The sequence below is a fragment of the Chroicocephalus ridibundus genome, chromosome 3, assembly GCF_963924245.1.
Source record: "Chroicocephalus ridibundus chromosome 3, bChrRid1.1, whole genome shotgun sequence".
Taxonomy (NCBI): Eukaryota; Metazoa; Chordata; class Aves; order Charadriiformes; family Laridae; genus Chroicocephalus; species Chroicocephalus ridibundus.
Genome location: NC_086286.1, coordinates 35,011,715 through 35,031,396, shown reverse-complemented (window position 1 = coordinate 35,031,396; position 19,682 = coordinate 35,011,715). Strand labels below are relative to the sequence as shown.

Sequence of the window (19,682 nt, the reverse complement as noted above, 5' to 3'; positions counted from 1 at the left end):
GAGAGTTGCAGCGTATGCACTATCGGTTTTGTTTAACCATGTTCCAAGAAAGTTTAAATAATTTAATGGTTAAACAGGGAAAAAGAAAAAAAAACCAAACAAACAAAAAACCCAAACCACAACAGAAAAGCATGCCTGCTTACAGACGATTTTGCATGTAGAAACAGACATAGAAAAGCTGCGGGGCAACGTAGTACTGCCTATACTCAGTTTTCCCCTCCTGACGCAGCGGTGGCAATATCCATAACTTATAGTCTGAGATGCCAGAGTACTGTGGACAGTGGTCATCTCAGTTCATCCCTTCTGAATGCAGAGGGTGCATAACTAAAGATATACATTTGAAAAAACTAGCAATACCTATTTCTCAGGCATAAGCCTTAATTTACACTGTCAAGTTTTTATAGGACAGGTATTAGATGTAGTTGTTAATTTTGCAGTTAACATTTTCCATTGGCAAAGATTTTCCATTGGCAGTCACTTGTTCTTGTCTGATAGCTCATCAGCTTTACTTTGTTCAGCCCATGCAGAAGTGTTACTCTTGAAAGGGACAGCTCATCTGGTATTCCAACTAAGGAATCCAGTCTTCTATTTGTTTCCCCCACCACCTTCAATACCTTAGATGGAAGGGATCGGGATGTTAGAGATCAACCAAACAAGCCTTAGTAGTCTAGAACCTCATTTATGCATCTCCTAAAGAACACAGAGGAAGGGAAAGATTATGAAAAATACGGCCCTACTAACTTTACATTGGAAAACACATCACCCCACGAAGCAGCCATAATCTCTTTCTTGAATGTTGAAGTAATGAAAAGGATTTAAATCCTAGCTTGAGTTTTTAAGAAAACTATAGTTTGCAAACCCTCTCAATAGTATTGCACAGATTTGAACCTTGAGGTACCAGCTTGGATGTAAAGCATTGTAGGACACAGTGCTCAGAATAAGCAAATATTTTTAAAGTTTCATAATAAGATTGACAAACTCCAAGAATAAACAAAACTAGAAGCAAACTTCAGCATCCTCAAACACAAACCAAACTCCTGTAAATGCACCTGTCGGTATTTGTGAGTGGAGAAGACATCCTGGCTTTAAAAAACACAGGGGAGAAACAACTACTAAGCCACTTAACTGTTATTTCCTTTAGCACAACCCCCCTGTGTGCCATGTATATCTTAGTAGAAGCTCTCCTTAAACGTCTTCTAAATGTTTGTTCACAGCACTGGGCTTTAAGTCTAAACATTTAGGTTTCTAAAGTTATCTCTCCAGCCTGTTTAGAGTCTTGTATGCTTTTCAAATAAAGACCTCCTTTATTTGTTCTCATACTCAGTATGTTTGTCTGCTTCTCCTAAATGGAGCCAGCAGTTTCTTTCTTCATTTTATTGCTGCTTTGAAAGTAACCATTTTCACTCATCTTCAAATTCTTCCCTTTCTTTTCACCAGCCTTGACGTTTATCAATGGGAAGCATTTAATTTTTTTGATGACTGTGGTGGGCCAATAAAAGAGACATCCCAGTAAATAAGATGTGGCCCAGCATTGAAAACTTTTGCTCATGTGGGTAGTGACATGATGGTCAAGAGGGCTTGTCCTTGCATGAATAGCTCCTTTATCATTAAACTGGTATTTCACAATCAGGATGGAGCAATAAAGAGTAAAAGTAAGGAACTGGAGAAGAGGGAAATGACTGAATTGCTTACATTTGCTTCTGTCTCCAAAACTCATTCCTACTGCAGGGGAGGCAAAGGATCACTGTGGATCTCAGCCTCCTCCTTCTTCCTAAAAAGTCCCAGGACTTCAGGCCACAGCAGCAAGTTGCAAGGACAAGCCACAGACTTTCATCAACAGGCAGAGGCGTTACACTACTTTTAAGATTCTACAGTGCTGATAAATATGGCAGTTACATCACTATTAAAAATGTTTATTTTTGCAGATATTCCACAGTGTTATGAGACATTTCTATTCCAAGGTAACTGTACATAGCAAAGAGAAATTACACAGTTCCTTGTGTTAATACACGGTTGCGGCTGAGTGTTTTCAGAGGCCTACAGAAATTGTCATGTGAAGCATCTCAGCCACATTTTCATTTGAGCAATCAGCTTTACCCAGAAGAGCATGGGCAGGCAGCAACCAGCCTATACACTGTCCAGAGTGAGTCACCTTTAACATCAGGGTCTAAGTAGCATTACTCCAAGAAGAGTTTAAGTAGTTCTTTACACGTTATAGTTATGATGAGTAATATGGTACTTAGAATAATCAAAAGCAAATGGATTCTTCATATAAGAGACTTCTAAAAGCTGTTTCTAAACAACTTTATTTTTAGGCATTTCTCTATTAGGATTGGGGAAAAAGGCTTTCCTTTTAGCATATTCTACAGTAACTCAGCTTGTGAGTTTTCTGGAAGCGTGTTAAATACATTTCAAAAAACATTTATTGCGGTTTGTTTATACTGTAATGTGTGGTGAAATCTCTATTACAGACTATAAGTTTTAGACAGTATTTGACCTAATACAGCCCACTTAATAATCACTTAAACCGGTACTACAGAGATACCAGTCTGTATGTGAATTGAGAATCGGTGCTGATAACGTACTTGTCTTTTTAAGTGGTTAAGACTGCACAACAGATCTAACGTTGTAGCCATCGCATTTACAGCTAACATTAGACTCAGAGGAACACATGAGCTAACCTGGGTGGGGAACAAGGGCAGCAGAGAGATCGGTCTCTGAATAAGTCAGTCCTTGTCACCTTTCAGGCTGCTTCTGGAAATAAAATTGGTATTGTTAGTTCAACTTGAACGTTTCTTGGCATCCTTACCTTTTACTAACTATTTAAAATTCTATAGTTGGTGATATTTGTTGAAGATCTTTATCCAGTGTGTTTTAAATGGGTATATTAAGGGGATATTAAAAAGAGTATCAGTGAAGTTAGAGCAAAGCTGAATGTGGCTCTGTAGAGTCAGACAAGCGTCAGAGGGGATTGCAAACAGAGTGAGAGAAAAGGCTCTAAGATGAAGACTGAAGGCCATTTAAAAGAAAAAAAAAAGACACAAGAACAGAGAAATGCAGAGAAATGAGTCAAATCATGCAAAATCCCAAGAAAAAGTTCAGGAAGTCTATGGAAGAGACTCAGAGGAACAAAACAGAGGTGGGGAAACGCACATTTTCAAACCAACAACATTCTGGATGTATTATAAGAGAATAAATTTGGAGGCTTAACGTGAAAGCAGGACAATCAGAATTTGACAAAAGAGAACAGATGTTAGTAATGTTTTAAAGATTCAGTAGAACCCAACAGAAGCGGCATGGATAGTGTTTGAGAAAGGACAACTATGAAGACTATTTCTGATATACTTTACAGCTTACTTGGGATGAAACCCTGATGTCCTTACATGATTCCCCCCACCTCAGTTAACTTCAGCTAGGCTAAATTTCACCCTGCCATGCTCCTCTGCAGGAAATGCCACTCCTTCCCATCACTACTCACATAGAAGTTGAATAAGAACAGGAACAAAACTACAAGTCTGGAAGAAAGCAGACAGTGAAATTTCCAGTTACCAGTAAGAGTGAAATAAGAGCTAGGCAAGACTTACATTTTAGCTAACTTAATAAGACAACAGAATATCTATGAGGGATCACCAGACCAGCAAGACTGGACATGGAAGGTAAGGTATGATTAGAAGTAGTACAGAGGCAAAACTGAAATCACATGAATATGAAAATATCACCAGGAGCTAACAGGCACTGAAGAGGGAAGGCCCTCCACATTGTGCTGTGGAGGGATACTCAAACGAAGTATTTTGATCTGGTCATAGTTTGCCTTATACTACTCTTTTTCTCCTCACTGCTTCTGCACCCATCGCTGTTCTACAGTGTGCTCTATCTATCGTACAGTCTATTCTAATGAACCGTTCAAATAAAATACAAAATGACAACAAAAAAGTTAAGATCAATCTTTCTGCTGCTTCAGGATTAATTGTGATAAGGGCCATGGTAAAAAAACCTAAAACAAACAAAACCTAGTAATTCCCTCACACCAACATGAATTTCATCCTGAATTGAGACAGAATCTAAACTCTGCATTATGGCTGCAGTAAGTAAAGCATGTCAGGCTTAATATGCATCCCAATCCAAATAAGGGTTTTCTCTTGAGGATGTTAAAACAGGTTTGGGATGTAGCCTTGAGTAAGATTTCAGTAAGATTCCAGAACAGCAAAAGCATACTCAAAAAACATAACATATCTTTCACTTTCTAACGTCCCTTTATCCATCCAGCCTCCACCCACCCGTTCCACTGTATACCACAAAAACACATTTAACAGGGTACTAAGATGGTAACAATATGGACACTACCACCAGAAAGCTCTGCTATCTGAAGCAGACAGAAAGCAGCCACCAACTGAAGAAAGAGAATTTAAACCACAAACTTCTAGGATCAAGAACCATATCTCCTCTTCTAAGCTTGCACAGTATTGATTACACCAATTGAACTAATGAGTCATTTTCCCAGTGTTCTGTATTTTAGCATTTTAGTAGACTTTTAGTGAACTTAAAAATAAAATATAAAAAAACACCCAAAACACAATGACCAGAAGATCTAGTCAACATAAACATTTCTGAAATAAAGTCCCAAATGACTTATTCTCACCACTGGAGCCCCACATATCTGGGCAGCCTATTTTTCATGGCTCATCACCACTTGCCACCACGTTTCATTGGATACTACATCTATAAAAAGGCACTAAACCAAGCTGATACTGCTTCATGATTTAATACACGCTATTGATTAATAATCACTTTTGAAGAGGCGTTCTGCCAAGATGAGCGAAGACAGGACGATTATGAACTCCTTATGGCTTGGAAAGGAGTCATTCTCCTCAAGTAAAAGTAACAGGGCAAGAGTTACCAGCATCCCTCCCTGCCAGGCATTCAGCCTTTCCCTTGGGTACCCCGACTGACCTCCGGGACCCGCACCCGGACCCTCAGACGCGGGGTTTTTTGTTTTTACACAACGAGTATTCAGCACGAAAAAAAAGAGTAAAAGAGATGGGGAAGGAAATCAGCCCAAACAGAGGAGGATCAAGACTCTTGGCTTCACCGTCCCTACCTCGTCACACAACATCCACTGAGGCAGAAGCAGCCTGCCTGGGTGGCTGAACAGGAGCCGCATTCAGGGCTGCTGGCTCCAGGGGCAGGCGGGCTGGCGGGACCGCACTCCCCGCCCGAGCTCCTCCGGGCCCCGGGGCCGGCCAGCTGGAGCCCAAATCAACCCCCAGCTCCTTTGCCACTTCGGGGGAGGGGGAAAGAAGGAAACGCGGACCCATTTAATCGCTCTGTCATTAAGTAGTTAGGAATGATTAAGAGCTTTCCCCCGCACTCCCGCTGGAGGGACGGTTTTAGGCACCGGGCTTTGTGAGGAGGCGGCTACGGTCGGGTTTTCCCGGGGAGCGGCTGCATCTCTAGCCCGACAGCTCCTACCGCCCTCCCACCCGGGATTCTCCGCTCCGGGCCGCCCGGCAGCACCTGCCGCCGCCCGGCACCCCCCGGCCCCGCTCTCGGCGCAGCCCCCGCTGTCGTACCTGCAGGATCTTGTCCAGCCCCTCTTGGCCCAGGCAAGGGAACTGCTTGAGTAGCTCCGTCTTCTGCCGCTTGTAGTCGTCGGTAGCCGAGCGCCAGTGAGGCTCCTCCAGCACCTCGAAGATCGCCGCCCCGATGGACAGGTAGAAGATGATGGCCGAGGTCAGCAAGGGGCCCCTGTCCACCATGGTGCCGGAGGGAGGGAAGGAGGGAGGGCGGAGCGCGGCGGGCGGGCCGGGGCGGCTGCCCCGCGCTGTGGCTGTGGGTGCCCGAAGCCGCCCTTGTCCTTCCCCGACACCTCTGCCTTCACCGCCGTCCGCCGTGACTCCTCGCCTGGCCTCCGCCGCCTTCCCTTAGAGTCTTCCACACTCCCCTCCCACTCCCTTCTCCTCCTCCTCCTTTCCTCCCTCCTCCGCTCCGCTCCCCTCGGCTGCCTCCTTCCCCCGGTTTTCTCCCCTCCCTCCTCAGCAGCGATTTGAATTTGGTGCCCTCCCGCTTCCTCCCCCCTTCCCACACACACCCGCCCGCCCGCGCATGCGGGGCCGCCGCCGGGGCAGAGGGCCGGCAGGGTGTCCCGGGGTGCTGCCGGCCCCCCTGAGGGGCGGGAGAGCGGTGGCCGGATCTGGAGCTGGCCATCGCCCGCCCGTGAGGGGCCGCCTGGGGGAAGGGGAGCGGGGTCGCGGCCTCCCCGTTTCCCGCCCCGCCGTTGGGAGGGGGCGTGGGGGCCGCTGAGGTGAGCCCGGCACCCGGGCGCCATCCCCCCAAGCAGGGGCTGGTTCCTGCGCCCGAGGGCGTGTTTGTTTTCCCCACCGTGTTTTTCCTCGAGTCGAGGGAAGAGGGGGTCGCGTCCCTCGATTTTGTTTTACTTTTCCCCTACAGCCGCCGGGTTTAGTGGAGTCTCTCGTCGTCGAGGCGGGAAGGCGAGAGCTGCCGCCCCCGGCTCGGGCGAAGCACGGGGGGAAGGCGGGCAGTGGCCCTGAGGAGAAGGGAAGGAGGGCTGCCGGCGGGGCTCGCCCCTTCCCTGAGGTGGTGTCCACGCGTGTGGAGTAGAGATCCTCCACAGCGAGAACTGCCTCTCCCACCCTTCGTGCATTTTGTACCTACGTGTGCCTGCGAGTTTGGGAGCAAGATGGAGACCCCAGCTAGTGATTTTTCCACAAGATGCTCAAAATCTCATCTGGGCTGAATCACAGAATGATAGGGGTTGGAAGGGACCTGTGGAGATCATCTAGTTCAAGAAGCTCTTTTGAAGCTTGCTGTGTTCATGAAGCTCTTCCCAGGAGCAGCTTACAGCCGCGCACAAGTCCATGCTCCTCCGCGTTCACACTCCCCTGTGTCCACACCACAAGGCAGAAGGCAGGCAGCCCAACTGACTTGAATGAATGGGGCTGAAAATGGAGTTAAATGGGTCAGGGAAAGAAAATGTTAGTGACAGGTTAGGGCGACGTGTTATGCACCATGGCAAAGGACTCATGGCACAGCCGTGATTCATCTTAGAAATACCATTTTTTGGGAGGGTAGCTTACTTTCTGCCTGCTCCAGCCCCTCTCCCCCCAGGAGATCACTCAAAAATACAGTTGTCCATATCAACTGCATCAACACTATGGATTTGGGGATGTATAGGTTTGTCAGCTGGAGCCCACACACCAAGGGGCTGAGATGAGCCAGCTGAAATTTCTCACGCAGACATAGTTGAAATGGGAGGAGGGAGAATGGGAAAGAGGAAGGAAACAAGTAGAAAATAGGCAACAAAGTATGAGAAAATAAAAAGGAGAACATGTGGACGGCAAAGGAACTGCCTTGGTTAGGAGGTGTCCAGACACTTATCTGTAAAACTTTGAATCATGTCCAGTGGATGGTCTTGGGAGATTGCTCTCAGAAAGTTACATGGCCCTCAAGCAGTCCTTCCTACTAACGTGTATAGTGCTCAGTGAAAATACATCTGCAAGAGGTTCCTGGCAGCCCAAAAGCAGGACTGGAGAAACCACAAAATCCACAAGCATGTTACGTGATCAGCATCGCTGTCTTCGCATGGGATTCCCCAGTTATGTAAAGGAAACATTAAGAAAAGGATTGCCAAACTGTAGTAGTAAATAAAAAAAAAATATGTGCTAGAGGAGAGATCAAGTAGAAGGCATCATAATAAACATTTTAAAAATTATGAGTGTCAGAGACAAACTACAGTCACTTTTTTTTGTTAAGGCAAAAATTAGGATCTTTTATGAAGTTGTAAGGCAGAACTTTTAATTAAAATGAAAAGAATTTCACGCAACGTAATTACCACATGAAAATTGTTCCCAGGTGTTATCACTTGGCCCAAGACCTTTGCAAAACTTGAAAAGCCATTGGCCACATAAATGAGTAACATGAGCATCCATCATTGCCTCACCTACTGATTTAAAATTAAAGTTTAAAACTGTGAGGTATGTAAATACTTACGGCAAGAGACTGAAAGTGTTGAGGAAGAACTCTTGCCATAGGCAAACTATGATACAATTTTCCTTTTGGTGCCCTCGTACCTTCTGAGGCACCTGCAAATGGTTAGGTTATTCTGACAGCAGCATCAGTAGCCTGACACGTTATAGCAATATTACACTTGTGTGTTCCTGACCCTGAACATCTGTGCTTCGTAACTAGAAGGTATTTGATTAAATTTTGAAACTGTACTCTTCTCCATCTGTCTCTAAAGGCCCATTTATACCACTGAAACGCTATCTTAAAGGCACAAGGAAAGACACGAATGACCCTGAACCTACTGCAATTATAAAGCGCAGATGAGAGCAAAACCACTTTCAGGCATTTTATAGAAAGTTTGTTTGCAATTTTGATTCAACATCTCGACTTTCCACTCTAAACTCCCAATCACTGGTTGTATAATGAGTGCTCTGAGTAACTGAGTCAGTCAGTGTTTAAAAAACAAACAAACCTGTAAATCACATACCGTTTTTCCCCGTGTTGAAATGCTATTGCTCATTAGACTGTCTCCTTGTGTTTCTCCAAGTTTAAGAGGTGAGCCTGGCAAGGCACACCATCCAGAAGAATAGTTTAGTCCCCAGGGAACCATCACCAGCTATTCCTACAAGTAGAGGTGATCCTCTGAGTACCAACAAACTTCTTGCATTTAGACATTTCTCTGATTCCTTTCTCTTTTGCAGAACAAATTACAAGGCATAATTTCATCCTGCTGTCCAAGTGAGTGTGGCAAGAAGGAATGTTTTCTGCAGTTGGCCTCTCTTTGCACCTCCTGATCTAAAATGCCTCTCCCAACCTCATAAAAGACATATCCTTTTATTCATGGCCATTTTCTCCTCTCTGTTTCCCTTGGATTAAACAGTACCCCTATTGTTAACCCACAGCACCTGCCACATAGGCCCCACAGCTTTTCATGCTAGCTCAGTTAATGAAAAGGCTGGGGTTATACACTCAAAGGCTTTAAAATCTCATTAAAAAATCAGGGGAGAAACAGCAGATAGCACTGTGGTGAGCAATACCACAAGTATCAATCATTTGTATTATTTGCATAGGTCATTATTTCAGGCTGTCCAGTCCGAAAGGAAATCTCTTTCATCCAAGCTGTATGTCTAAGACACATTTGCTGTACAGATGTTTCCTAGAACAGCCTGAAATGAATGAATAAACGTCACAAAATGTTTTAGATGGAGCAAATAAAAGACATTATTTGGGCAAAGGAAACCTGTCATGTAGTGGCAAAGACTGCATGTTGTACCGAGTATGAACTATAAGCCTCTCTTCAAGCCTGCGCCATTTTTCACTTGGAAGTCTATTTTTGGCTGGTTGATGGCTCTGTTCTCAATGATGCCTGCCATCTTTCACTTTTCTTTATCCATTGAAATGTGGGCACTCCCAACATTGCTTTCAAGTGTAATACATCTAGCCATGTGTGGTTCTAAGTAAGTTGAGGGGTGTACTATTGTGACAAGCAGTTTTGCTTCTTTGGTACAGTCTGGTGCATACAGAAAGGGTAAGGCTGGTCTGCAGATGATGTAGAATTTTGTATGAGACATTTGTAGGAAGTTCAAAAATTCTCTGTGGGATTATTCTCACCTCTTGGCCTAAGTATTCACACATAGCATGTTTTGTGCCCTGAATGTACAGCGACACATGCTGAATAGTAATAAAAAGAGAATAAAAACCTTTACCAAAACAACCTGCATACCACTGCAACAGACTTCTTCACCCATGGACAGATAATGAGTGAACAAACACCACATGACAGATGTTAGTCATGCTGCTTAATGAATAACTGGTGATGAGTATGATACCTGTATGGAATGGCTGTAATGTGTTCAAGGAAAAATATGCATTATGATCATCTGTTTTTCACTGAGATACCTGCAGTGTTCTAGAGAAATGTCTTCATCAGGAAGTCCAGGTATTTCAACATTTTTTCTGCATGTATTTCCTTGACTGCGGTGTTCCTCAGCCATCCGCAGCAGTCACTGGATCTTCAGAACTGGATGATGAAAGCCATTTTCCTTCAAAATATTTTACAAAGATGGACTCTGGCCTTCTCTTTCTGCTTCACCATGGCCTCAGTCTTGCAGACAAACATGGCTAGTACCAAACACTTATGACAGTCCTTCGCACTGACGTTTCTTCACACTGACGTTCATGTCCGTGATCTAGACAGTTCAGCGTACAGCTGTACAAAAAACCCCAACTCCGACAGTGTTGGTCGGTCCTGGACTGGGTTTTACCATCATGATACCTGGAGCACATGACTATTCTAGCTAGTACGCTCAAGGCTAGCTGAACACCATGGTAACAGACTCAGTGAATAATGCAACAATCTGTTATTTTGTTATGTAAAACATCACTGTCGAGTCTTATTTTTGTGTCATTAAGAAGGAGTTAAATTTATTTGCGCATAGTTATGTGGATGAAAGTCTGCACATTGCTCTGAGACTCGTTTTCCAAACCAGTTTAAATTCACTTTTATCAATCCCATGTCATGCAGTGCAAAAGCCTTCTCCAGCGTTACGGCATCTGCCTGAATGTGATGGGGGCAGATTACAGGGGAGAATTCAAGGAGCTGTTGGCCTCCCCCGTCTCTCAGTTAGGTTGTGCAGCTGCATGTCTGCGTGCCAGGTTGTGCAACGGAGGAGGGCCTTGTTTCTGACCCAGCGGTTCCCACATCCACATCGGGCTCCCTTCCATGCCCGGCATGTTGTGCTCACGTTTTGTTAGTCAACATGCCTGAAGAGCTGTTCCCACCTCCCTCTTCCCTTTATAGAAACAAAGTCACCACATTCATTTTGGCAGAGGAAAAGCAGAAGGAAGTTTTTTGTTTTTTTGGTTTTTTTCCTTCTTGGGTGAATAGTCGTGTATAACAGATGAGGACAGCCGTACACCCTAAAAGCACTGAAAAGGATCATATTCTTATCATCTATTCTCCTGTTTCAAATCCTGCAGCAATAGTTTGTGAGGTTAGATTGGGGAAAAAAGATCAGGTAAGCAAATGATAGAGTTGGCTACATACAGTTAGAGTATGAATTTTTAAGAATTTTTTTCTATGGACACTAGTTGCTTTTGTGCTTGGTGTCCTGGAATGAAAGAAGGGTCATGGCCCACACTGTCTCCAAGCATGTGCCTCTTCCTTCTATTCTTGAAGGAGTTTTGTAAGAAGACAAGAGTTCCTGGCGTAGTCTACCTCCACAGCCCCTTCGCCTCTCACATGGTCCATTGTGGTCCCTCCTCCATCATGTGTGGTATTGGGAAAGAAGACAGCAAAGACTGAGCCATAACACCCACAGCTGTCCTGCAAGTGAAGTGCTTGCAAGCTGTTTGTAGCTTTTAACTTATGGTTTGAACCCTCCTAGACCATTATCAGGATACTGGAGATACTAAGAGGGTTTGGAGGGAGGGTTGCCTTCCAATGGTGCCTCCCACATGCCAAAACTCAGTGTAGATGTAGCGAGCAAATCCAGGTCACTACCAGATAGGACTCTAAGGAAGCAACTTGGCACAAAAATGACTGAATTAGAACATCAGGAAAAAATCCACCTGGTCTAGTGCTTCGGTCAACAGCTAGGCTGTTGACACTGCTGTAAGCATAAAAGCTGCCTGCAAGTTATGACTTATGCCGGTCCTGGTCTCATGGTGAGCACCATGCTCTTGACTCTCAATGGCTTTTTGGGGTTGTGTCTGGAGAGTCACAGTCAATTGCAAGATAACCCATGACTGTGGTGGTAAAGCAAGTCAGATGCTAGAGATTTTCCTCGTATTGAGTAGCACCTCAGCAGTGCTCTGCTCTTCACTCTGTCTACTGGCCTGTTGGTCTCAGAAATGGAACAAAATCCAGGGAAACTGAGGAAGCAGGGAGTGAATGGGAGCAGATTCAAATTGTCCACACTGCTGCTCTCCTTCAGGAGCTCATGGAGAAGTCCTGGTAACTCAGATCGGACTCACAACGGTGCCAGCAATGAGGTGTGGGAAAGGCCTGTCAGGAATCAGAGTTCAGGGAAGGCAGAGAGCATAAGAACAGACAACACCTAACTATACCCAGGGATATGGTACACCTGCAAAAATCTCTGGAGCATTTGGTGGGGAGAGGGAGAGAAGAGGGATGGGGAAGGGAACACCATCAAGACCCCATCAAGAGGAAGTGATGTGGTGCTCTCTAAGGGCGTGCAAACAGAGATGAACGTCTCTAGCTCCTTCTTTCACTCAAGAGACCATCTGAGCCAGCCAGAGATCCCTAGTGAATATTGCATTGCCAACATGAATTATAGAAACTAATGGTTAGCAGGCTGTTAGAGGTTTCACAACTCATTTCCTTTGAATATTAGTTATTTCTTTTGCCAAAGAGAGAAGGAGAAAAAGGGAGGAGGAGGAAATAAAAACTACATGGGGCAGCTGATTTATTTTAGAAGATTGAGTCAGTAAGGAGATGGGTGAACTCCGCAGATTGCATTGCTTCAGTCAGGACAGAAAATTCAGCACTTTCCTTGCTTGTGCTTCAGATCTCTTTGGAACAAGGAAGCGTATGCAAATAATGGGACCAATCTGCAAACACTCAGGTCAGCAGCCTTTGCTCAAGAACTCTCACTGACTGGGGATACTTATAACAATAAAGATTAACCAGGCTGGGCAGCCTGGCTCTTAAGTCTGCCTCCTCTCCTACCCTTGCCTCACTTCCTACTCTCACCCCCCCGATCTTTTGCAATTCAGTGACAATCAGAGTTAATAAAAGGTGTGTCTGTGATCCTATAAAGTAATTTGCATCATCATCTTTTGTGATGAAATTTCACAGGGGAAGGAGGAGCAGCAACATTTTGCCCAAGTTAAGGTTGCCCTGGCAATATACCAAGAAGCCTGAAGCCCTTAATTTTCATACGGGAGTTCTGATTGCTGCAGCCCATATTTGAGTGCAGAAGTGTGTCCTGCAGAAACTACACCTCCCCACCACACCCCCCTCCCCCACTTCCAAAATAAGTCTAAAAGTGGTCTGGAGTGTACAGTCTTGCATTACTCCCACTGTGTCACAAGCATGTGGACAGGCTTGGACTGCCTTGCTGAAATTACTGTTCTATGTGTACAACAGACCACGCGACAGCTGCCTCTGCCCTACTGAAAACATAATTTTCCTTAGCTGGGTTGAAGAAACCGTGCTGCTTTCACTAAACAGAAGTGGCCAGAACCTGCCAGTTGACGTTAACTGTGTCATATGTTATTTCAATGTGTGTCTATTCTAAACAGATGACAATGCAACTTCCATTTCGACTAAAGGAACTGATAATTGACACAGAGCTATTAAAACGTGACAAATAAGCAATGTTTAAGCCAGCTGAATAAAAGAACTGTCAGAAATGTCTTTCTTCTGCTGTGCTGTCTAGTGCAAATACAGCAGCCTTGCTTAATAAACAAGGCCTCATTTAGTTCTGGGCTTGTCTCAACACTAGTCTTTTACAACCACTTGGGACAAGACCATTAAACCTGCATGTATCAGCTGAAGACCTGCCTCTCAAATTTCCTCCTAATGCCGGGAAAGGCCCTAGTTACACAACTATACGTTAACTAACAAATAATTATTCTCATCAGCGGGAAGCAAGTTATTTTGCAGCTCTCTATTGGAATGTTCAGATGCCTTGTATGAAATCTTGAGAGATTAAATTCCTTTGCCCTTCTTTATAGTTGGCCTGCTTGTAGGACATGCTGCAATGCTGGCGTCTAAATCTGCTTGGAGAGCAATGTGGAAAGATTACAGTTGGAATATCCATTATCATGATAACGTGTGGAAATCTGGCGCCCGTTAACAGAGCAGTGTGGGAAGGACATTACTGGGGCTCACAGGTAAAGCAGAGAGGAGATTTTGATACCTAACATCACTAGTAGAGAAGAGCAGGAGAAGCTGGTGTGGTCCTTCGCTGGCAAGACACAGTGGGGAGGCTGCTACTGCAGGAAGTTGGGTAGTGTAGGAAAAGTTGTCAGTAAGAAACGTAGCTTACTGCAGTAAGTTGGCACTGGAGCCTTCAGGAAGGGTTGTTGTGGGGTTGGACTGTATGATCTCTGAAGTTCCCTTCCAACCCCTACAATTCTGTGATTCTGTGCAGGCTGGCTGCCATTGCAGGCCTTCGCTGAAGGCGTTGTAGGCAACAGGGCCACACAATGAAGAGACACTACAGCTATCATTTTTATTTTCCAGAAAAAAAAGTTGGCTTTCATATGTGGAGTCACTAAACTAAAAATGTTTTTTCTCCATTTAATCTTGATGCAAACTCATATCTGTTTCTGAACACAGATGCCACATTTTAGGATGCTATTAAAATCTGAACCATTTCTTTCCTTCTGGTCTCCACTTGGTGGAGAATGCCTCTGAGACCAGCAGTCTTCCGTATCAGAAATCTACTATTGTTACATTGATCATGGTTTAGACAGAAAGCCTGAATTCAGTCCTGTGGGGGTAGCAGGTTTTAATACCTTCAAACAGTGGCAGAGAGAAGGAAAAAAAAGAATAAAAATGCCCTGAGTAATATACAAGGTGCAACCTGGCACTGCTAAGGAGACAGATCAAATAACCTCTCGGTCTTTTCCATGTATGACTCTTGCAGTTCCACACAGGCATTTCACAACAGTGGAGTACCCCGCATGAGGGCCAGGGTGCAGGGGCAAGGAAGAGCTCACACAAGCAGCTTGACAGTTTGCCAATGCATACAGAAGCAACGTGCACCTTTCAGTTAGTCACTGCAGTGAATTATGTTTTCGGTTGTACCTTGCAGAGTGAATAGCAAATAACTTCAGACTATAACACTGTCCAATCTGTTCCCCCATATGCACTCCTCTTCTTTTCCAAAGAATACACCGTACCATGCAGTAATGAGAGCGTTCAAATAACAATGGAAAGAATGACTCTGATATTCTCCTGAACTAACTTCAAAGCTGCATATCCAGTTCGCTGCCTTTTTTGGTCAGTCTCTTTACACCATTTATGCCTGTTTTTAAACTGACTGGGTAAGAGAAGAGACTCCAGCACACCTGATCCAACTTTTAAACTCAGCTCCACAGAAAGGCAGACATTATGTAGTCATAGAGGAAAAAGTCAGTAGAGCTTTTCCTGCTCCCAGCACATTTATATTTCCTAAAACTATCCAAATGATATGTTGGTAAAGTAGGTAAAACGAGAGTGGGAGGTTACACATGAACTGGAATGCAGGGCACAAAAAGTCCTATCTTTCCGTAACACTAAGTATTATCTCACATATGGGAGGCCACTTCCAGGCAATATATCAGAACTCACAAATCGTCTTTTAGGCACCTGTGAAAAACCACTGAAACTGACAGACGCCACCTGCGACAGGCAAAGCCCTCAGCTGAACCAGTCACATTCACAAAGCTGAGCTATAAAGTCTTCTATACTAAAAAAGTTCTCCAAACTAGACAGCTTTATTGTTCTTCTGGGGGGAGTTTTAGGCACGCAACTTATTCCCATTGAGCTCTGACAGATCCTCATATTCTGTTTCTTCTCCCAGTATCTTCTCTATGGCCAGTCCTGCAGCCAGCTTGTCTTCTAGCTGGGTGAGCTGCCTCTGCTGTAATATTAACACTTGTTGGGCCAACAGGGAAGACAGTGGAACGAGATACATGCATAGGATAAGAATGGTAATACTGGTATATTTTTTATTCTTTGTGTTGACTGCCTCACTGAAGGACTGTGCACAGCACAATACGGAGTGAATTTCAGCCCTCCCTGTGTGCAGGGCCAGGGTACGGTTTATACAGCACCTCAGTTCTCCTTAATACTCAGGTTGGCTGTAAGCGGGATATAACTCTTGTGTTACACTTCTGCACCTGGAAGAATTTTGATTATTTGGGAGCAGTGGGGATCTTTATTTTTCTTCTTCTCAGTCTGCAAAGGAACACCGAAGCCCTTGTGCCTACTGAACTATGAAGACAATAAACGAAGGTTGCAACTACTGCAGCAGGGGAAAGCTTTTACAATGCTGCTCTCTCCTGTTTGAGTGGTCCACCTCCATACGTTGTTCATGCTTGGACAGTGCAGTTTCTGTTCAGAAACGTTCCCACTTGAGTGTCTGCTATTTGCAGCGCTAGTTAGCAGAACATTGTGTCATACTCGGTGCCTGGCACGGAGCATTGGTCTGCCTTTCCAACCTGCTGCAAAAGGGCTCAGCTGAGTATGGTGGCTGTGGTGACATGGGTCAAGGCTCCCAAGTGCACTTGCCGAAGCAAATAAACCAACAAGCACCTCCTTAAAAAACAAACAGCTTGTTAATTCTTTCAGATTTTTCCTCTCCTGTTGGTCCAGACAGAAATCTGTTATATCTATCAAAAGAAATTCTGTTTATGCAGGGGATGGATACAAGTCTCCCATACCTCTAAAATCCTCCAGGTCTTATAGACAGACAGGTCCTATTCTAACCGTCTTCCCAGACGCATTTCATCCGTAATACAAAACGAGTCTGGCTCAACCCTTTGCAGACCTCCGAACTGTCAAAAGCCTGGAACGGCGAGGCTCCCGGGGAATTGCATCACGTGAGAGAGGAGGAGGTTGGAGGGAATCATCGCTTGAGAATGCATGCCCACATCTCGGCTCCTAGACGGGAGCTGACACCGGGCCTGTCAGATCATGCATGGAGGAGATGCGCAGGGCATGCCGCTGCCGGCAAGACGCGTGGCTGCTTCACAAGGTTGCTTTGAATGCGGGGCCCTGCGGGGTCTCCTCCACCTGCTCCAGCTCCGGGCTCGAGAGCTTCCTCTCTGCGGCCGCAGGGCTGGCAACAGCCCTTACCTTGTGGGGTGAGAGCTGCCGGGAGGGATGGAGCAGCAGCAGAATGAATCTCACTCCAAATGCCACAGGCTGAGCAGGGCTCCTCTTGGCACCTACCAGTGGATCGTGTCACCGCCATCACAACCACAGAAACAATGACCGGGGTTGACTTTTCTTCTTAAATATGGAGAAATTTCACACAGTGAACCATGTATTTCTTGGATGCTATTTGGCTTGCCGAATGGCGGTAACCTGTCAGCCTTTAGTCTCTTTTTACCAGATCAGCCCAAGGCCTTCTCTACTTTCCTAAGAATGCTGCGCCTTGTACCTTGTTGCTGAAAGATTACTTTGTTCATGCTAGGCTAGAGAGACTCTTTTCATAAGAATCTGTTACCATACGGGTTACTAAGCTCCTTGTAGCTTCCTCACAAAGCAAATATTGTTCCTTTTTCCCTAGAAAAACATTAAATTGTCAAGGGATTAGTGTACGTTAAAGAATTTAAAAAAAAAAAATTATAGCAAGGATGTCAGAGAATACACGAGTTCTTTGGGTTCCTGTGTTTCAGAGCCAAAGTACTGAAAAGCCTTCTATTCAAACACAGAAACTGTGGCTGTCTGTGCTCTCAGAAGGGTGTCAGCAGTGGCAGAAGTGTGAAAGAGGAAAGGAAATCTCATGGCACCAGCTGAAGGAAGGAGAGGCAGTGAGATAAACAGTGCCTCTTCAACCAGCAAGAAAAAAGAGGAACCAGCAGCTCTGTTTCTGAACCACCAGCTCTCTTTTCTGTGCTAGCAGGATGCTCCTCCCAGCACCAGCTTCAGTTTAAACTTGTGTTTCAGAGGAATAAATGCAAATGCCCCAGGTGAGGACTAATTTGTATCACAGAAAATGAAAGGAGCCCATGAAGTCAGGAAAAGAAGGACTTGAGAAAGGGCTGAGTTTCATTGCCCTGCACTTTGAGCTTGCTGAAGTTCACCTACGTTTAGGACTGGAGTTTTGGAGCAGACCCATCTCTGTTGTCACCTCACTTTAACCTCTGTTGTCACGGATTGTTTATTATAGAATAGTGTGCGCGAGATATCACTCAAGGTAAAAATGTAGAAAAATGAGTTGTGAGTGCAGTGGCCATACTAATTTCATTGTTTAAAATGCTTTAAATAATATGCTTAAGAAAGCTGGGGACAAGTACATGTGAAGATATACTGTGTAAAACAGTGAACTTTAATGACATAGGCCTGCACATTTGCACAGATAACTGTGTCATAAACTGAAGCACTCTTAAGTTAAAACAGGCTGGATTCATCAGGAACTCCTCAACGATGGACAGAACATATTTCAGCAAGTTGGAAGTAGTACAAAATGATCATTGGCTGAAAAAGCTTTTACCCTGCTCTGAGTTGCAAACAGGTCAGGATTTGGCCCAAAAATATACCATTAGAAGCTCTTTGAATTGCTGTAATAATAGAAATACAGTGGTTTTATACCTTTTATCTAATTATTAATTTATAAGCATTATTTAGCACTAACTACAGCTTTGAGTTGTGGGAATGTGTTTTCGCAGGCAGCTCTGATGGGGTTGTTTGAATTACCCTAGGTCACAAAACCAAAAAAAAAAAACCAACAGTACAACAAAAGCAGGGAGGGAAAGGGAAGCAAGAAAAGGACTGCAAGAACAAGGCCAGGGAATCAGTTGGGACTGGAACATGAGAGTTTTGCCTCCTATTCCTGCTGGACAATATTCTCTGTCACCATCATTCTCACTAATTCACCTGACCAACATGTCATGGCTCTACATAATGTTATTTTTGAAATTTTTTATTTGCCTTCTTTTTGGATGCTTCCCAGGTTCACTCAGGGAGGGATACTAAGAGACGCCCAAACTGTATTATCATACTCCAGAAATAGTTTCTGAACGCAGTTGCTGCTTAGCTATTAGAATAGGCTGTATTTGTCAAGCCATCCCTTTTAACTTTCCCAAGCATTGGATGTTTGTGCAGTGCTTTACATGCATGTAATTACAATGACACAATTGAAATACGGTTTAAAAGGTAGTTTTATAATAAGCCTCTGGGTTGTTACTCAAGAGAAGTTACTTCAGTTTCTGGCTTGTCACTAAGAGCCAGCCTCACATGAAATGTATGGGTCTTTTCATACGGGAGAAAAATTAATACCGGCAACTTGGTAACTAAGAAGATGTTGAGAGATGTGCAACCATGAAAGACACTAACAAATCAGGGAAATGATAGCAGACCACTGGTTACTGTGAGAAAGATGCTCTTATGGTTTCCCCATCCAGTAAAGGCTGGGTCCAAATGTTTGTTGTCAGTTGCTAGACAGCCTGTCACTTGACATAATTGGGTGCTGATGTCAGGGCTTCAGGGCTAATACTGAGCTAAAATCTTGCCAACGTTTATAGTTTACCTGCTTGTACTACAGGTTGATAGTATGAAGCAAACTTAAGTCAATGCTTACCTCTCAATGCTTATCTCTCTTAAAAGCAAGGAGAAGGAGAGAGGACAGTGGTGGCTTCAAGAGGGCTTGATAGCCAAAGACTAGTGTCCTTGTAAATCTGATAAATAACAGACAGTCCAAATTTTTGTAAGAGCTCCAAGGTTTCCTGTGGGATTCCTTTAGATAAGAATTTGAAGGGCGCTGGTCACTTCTGAAGGTACATTCCCCTCTCAAGGTCCAGCATATGAGGAGAAACAACGCTTTTTTAAAAGAAAAACAAAAGTATTTGTCCCTTCTTTGCATAGAGATGGACTGTCTACACTGTCGTAGAAGCAGCATGCAGTCAGTGGACGTGTAAAGTAAGAGGAAGGTTTAAACATAGTGATGAGCAGAAACATAAAAAGCAACAGAACTGAAAAA

The 19,682-nt window shown here is 44.4% G+C and overlaps 1 protein-coding gene and 1 long non-coding RNA gene across 2 annotated transcripts in view; one reads left to right on the top strand and one right to left on the bottom strand.

The window, feature by feature from the left end:
* KCNK5 (potassium two pore domain channel subfamily K member 5) overlaps positions 1 to 6,014 on the bottom strand; it is a 36,997-nt gene extending 30,983 nt beyond the window's left edge. Inside the window, exon 1 of the mRNA XM_063328688.1 lies at positions 5,571 to 6,014. Coding sequence (XP_063184758.1) covers positions 5,571 to 5,756 — 186 coding nt within the window. The 5' untranslated portion in view covers positions 5,757 to 6,014. The remainder of the gene's footprint in view (positions 1 to 5,570) is intronic.
* LOC134512870 (uncharacterized) overlaps positions 5,595 to 19,682 on the top strand; it is a 30,232-nt gene continuing 16,144 nt past the window's right edge. The window contains exon 1 of the long non-coding RNA XR_010070278.1: positions 5,595 to 5,730. This is a non-coding gene — a long non-coding RNA (uncharacterized LOC134512870). The remainder of the gene's footprint in view (positions 5,731 to 19,682) is intronic.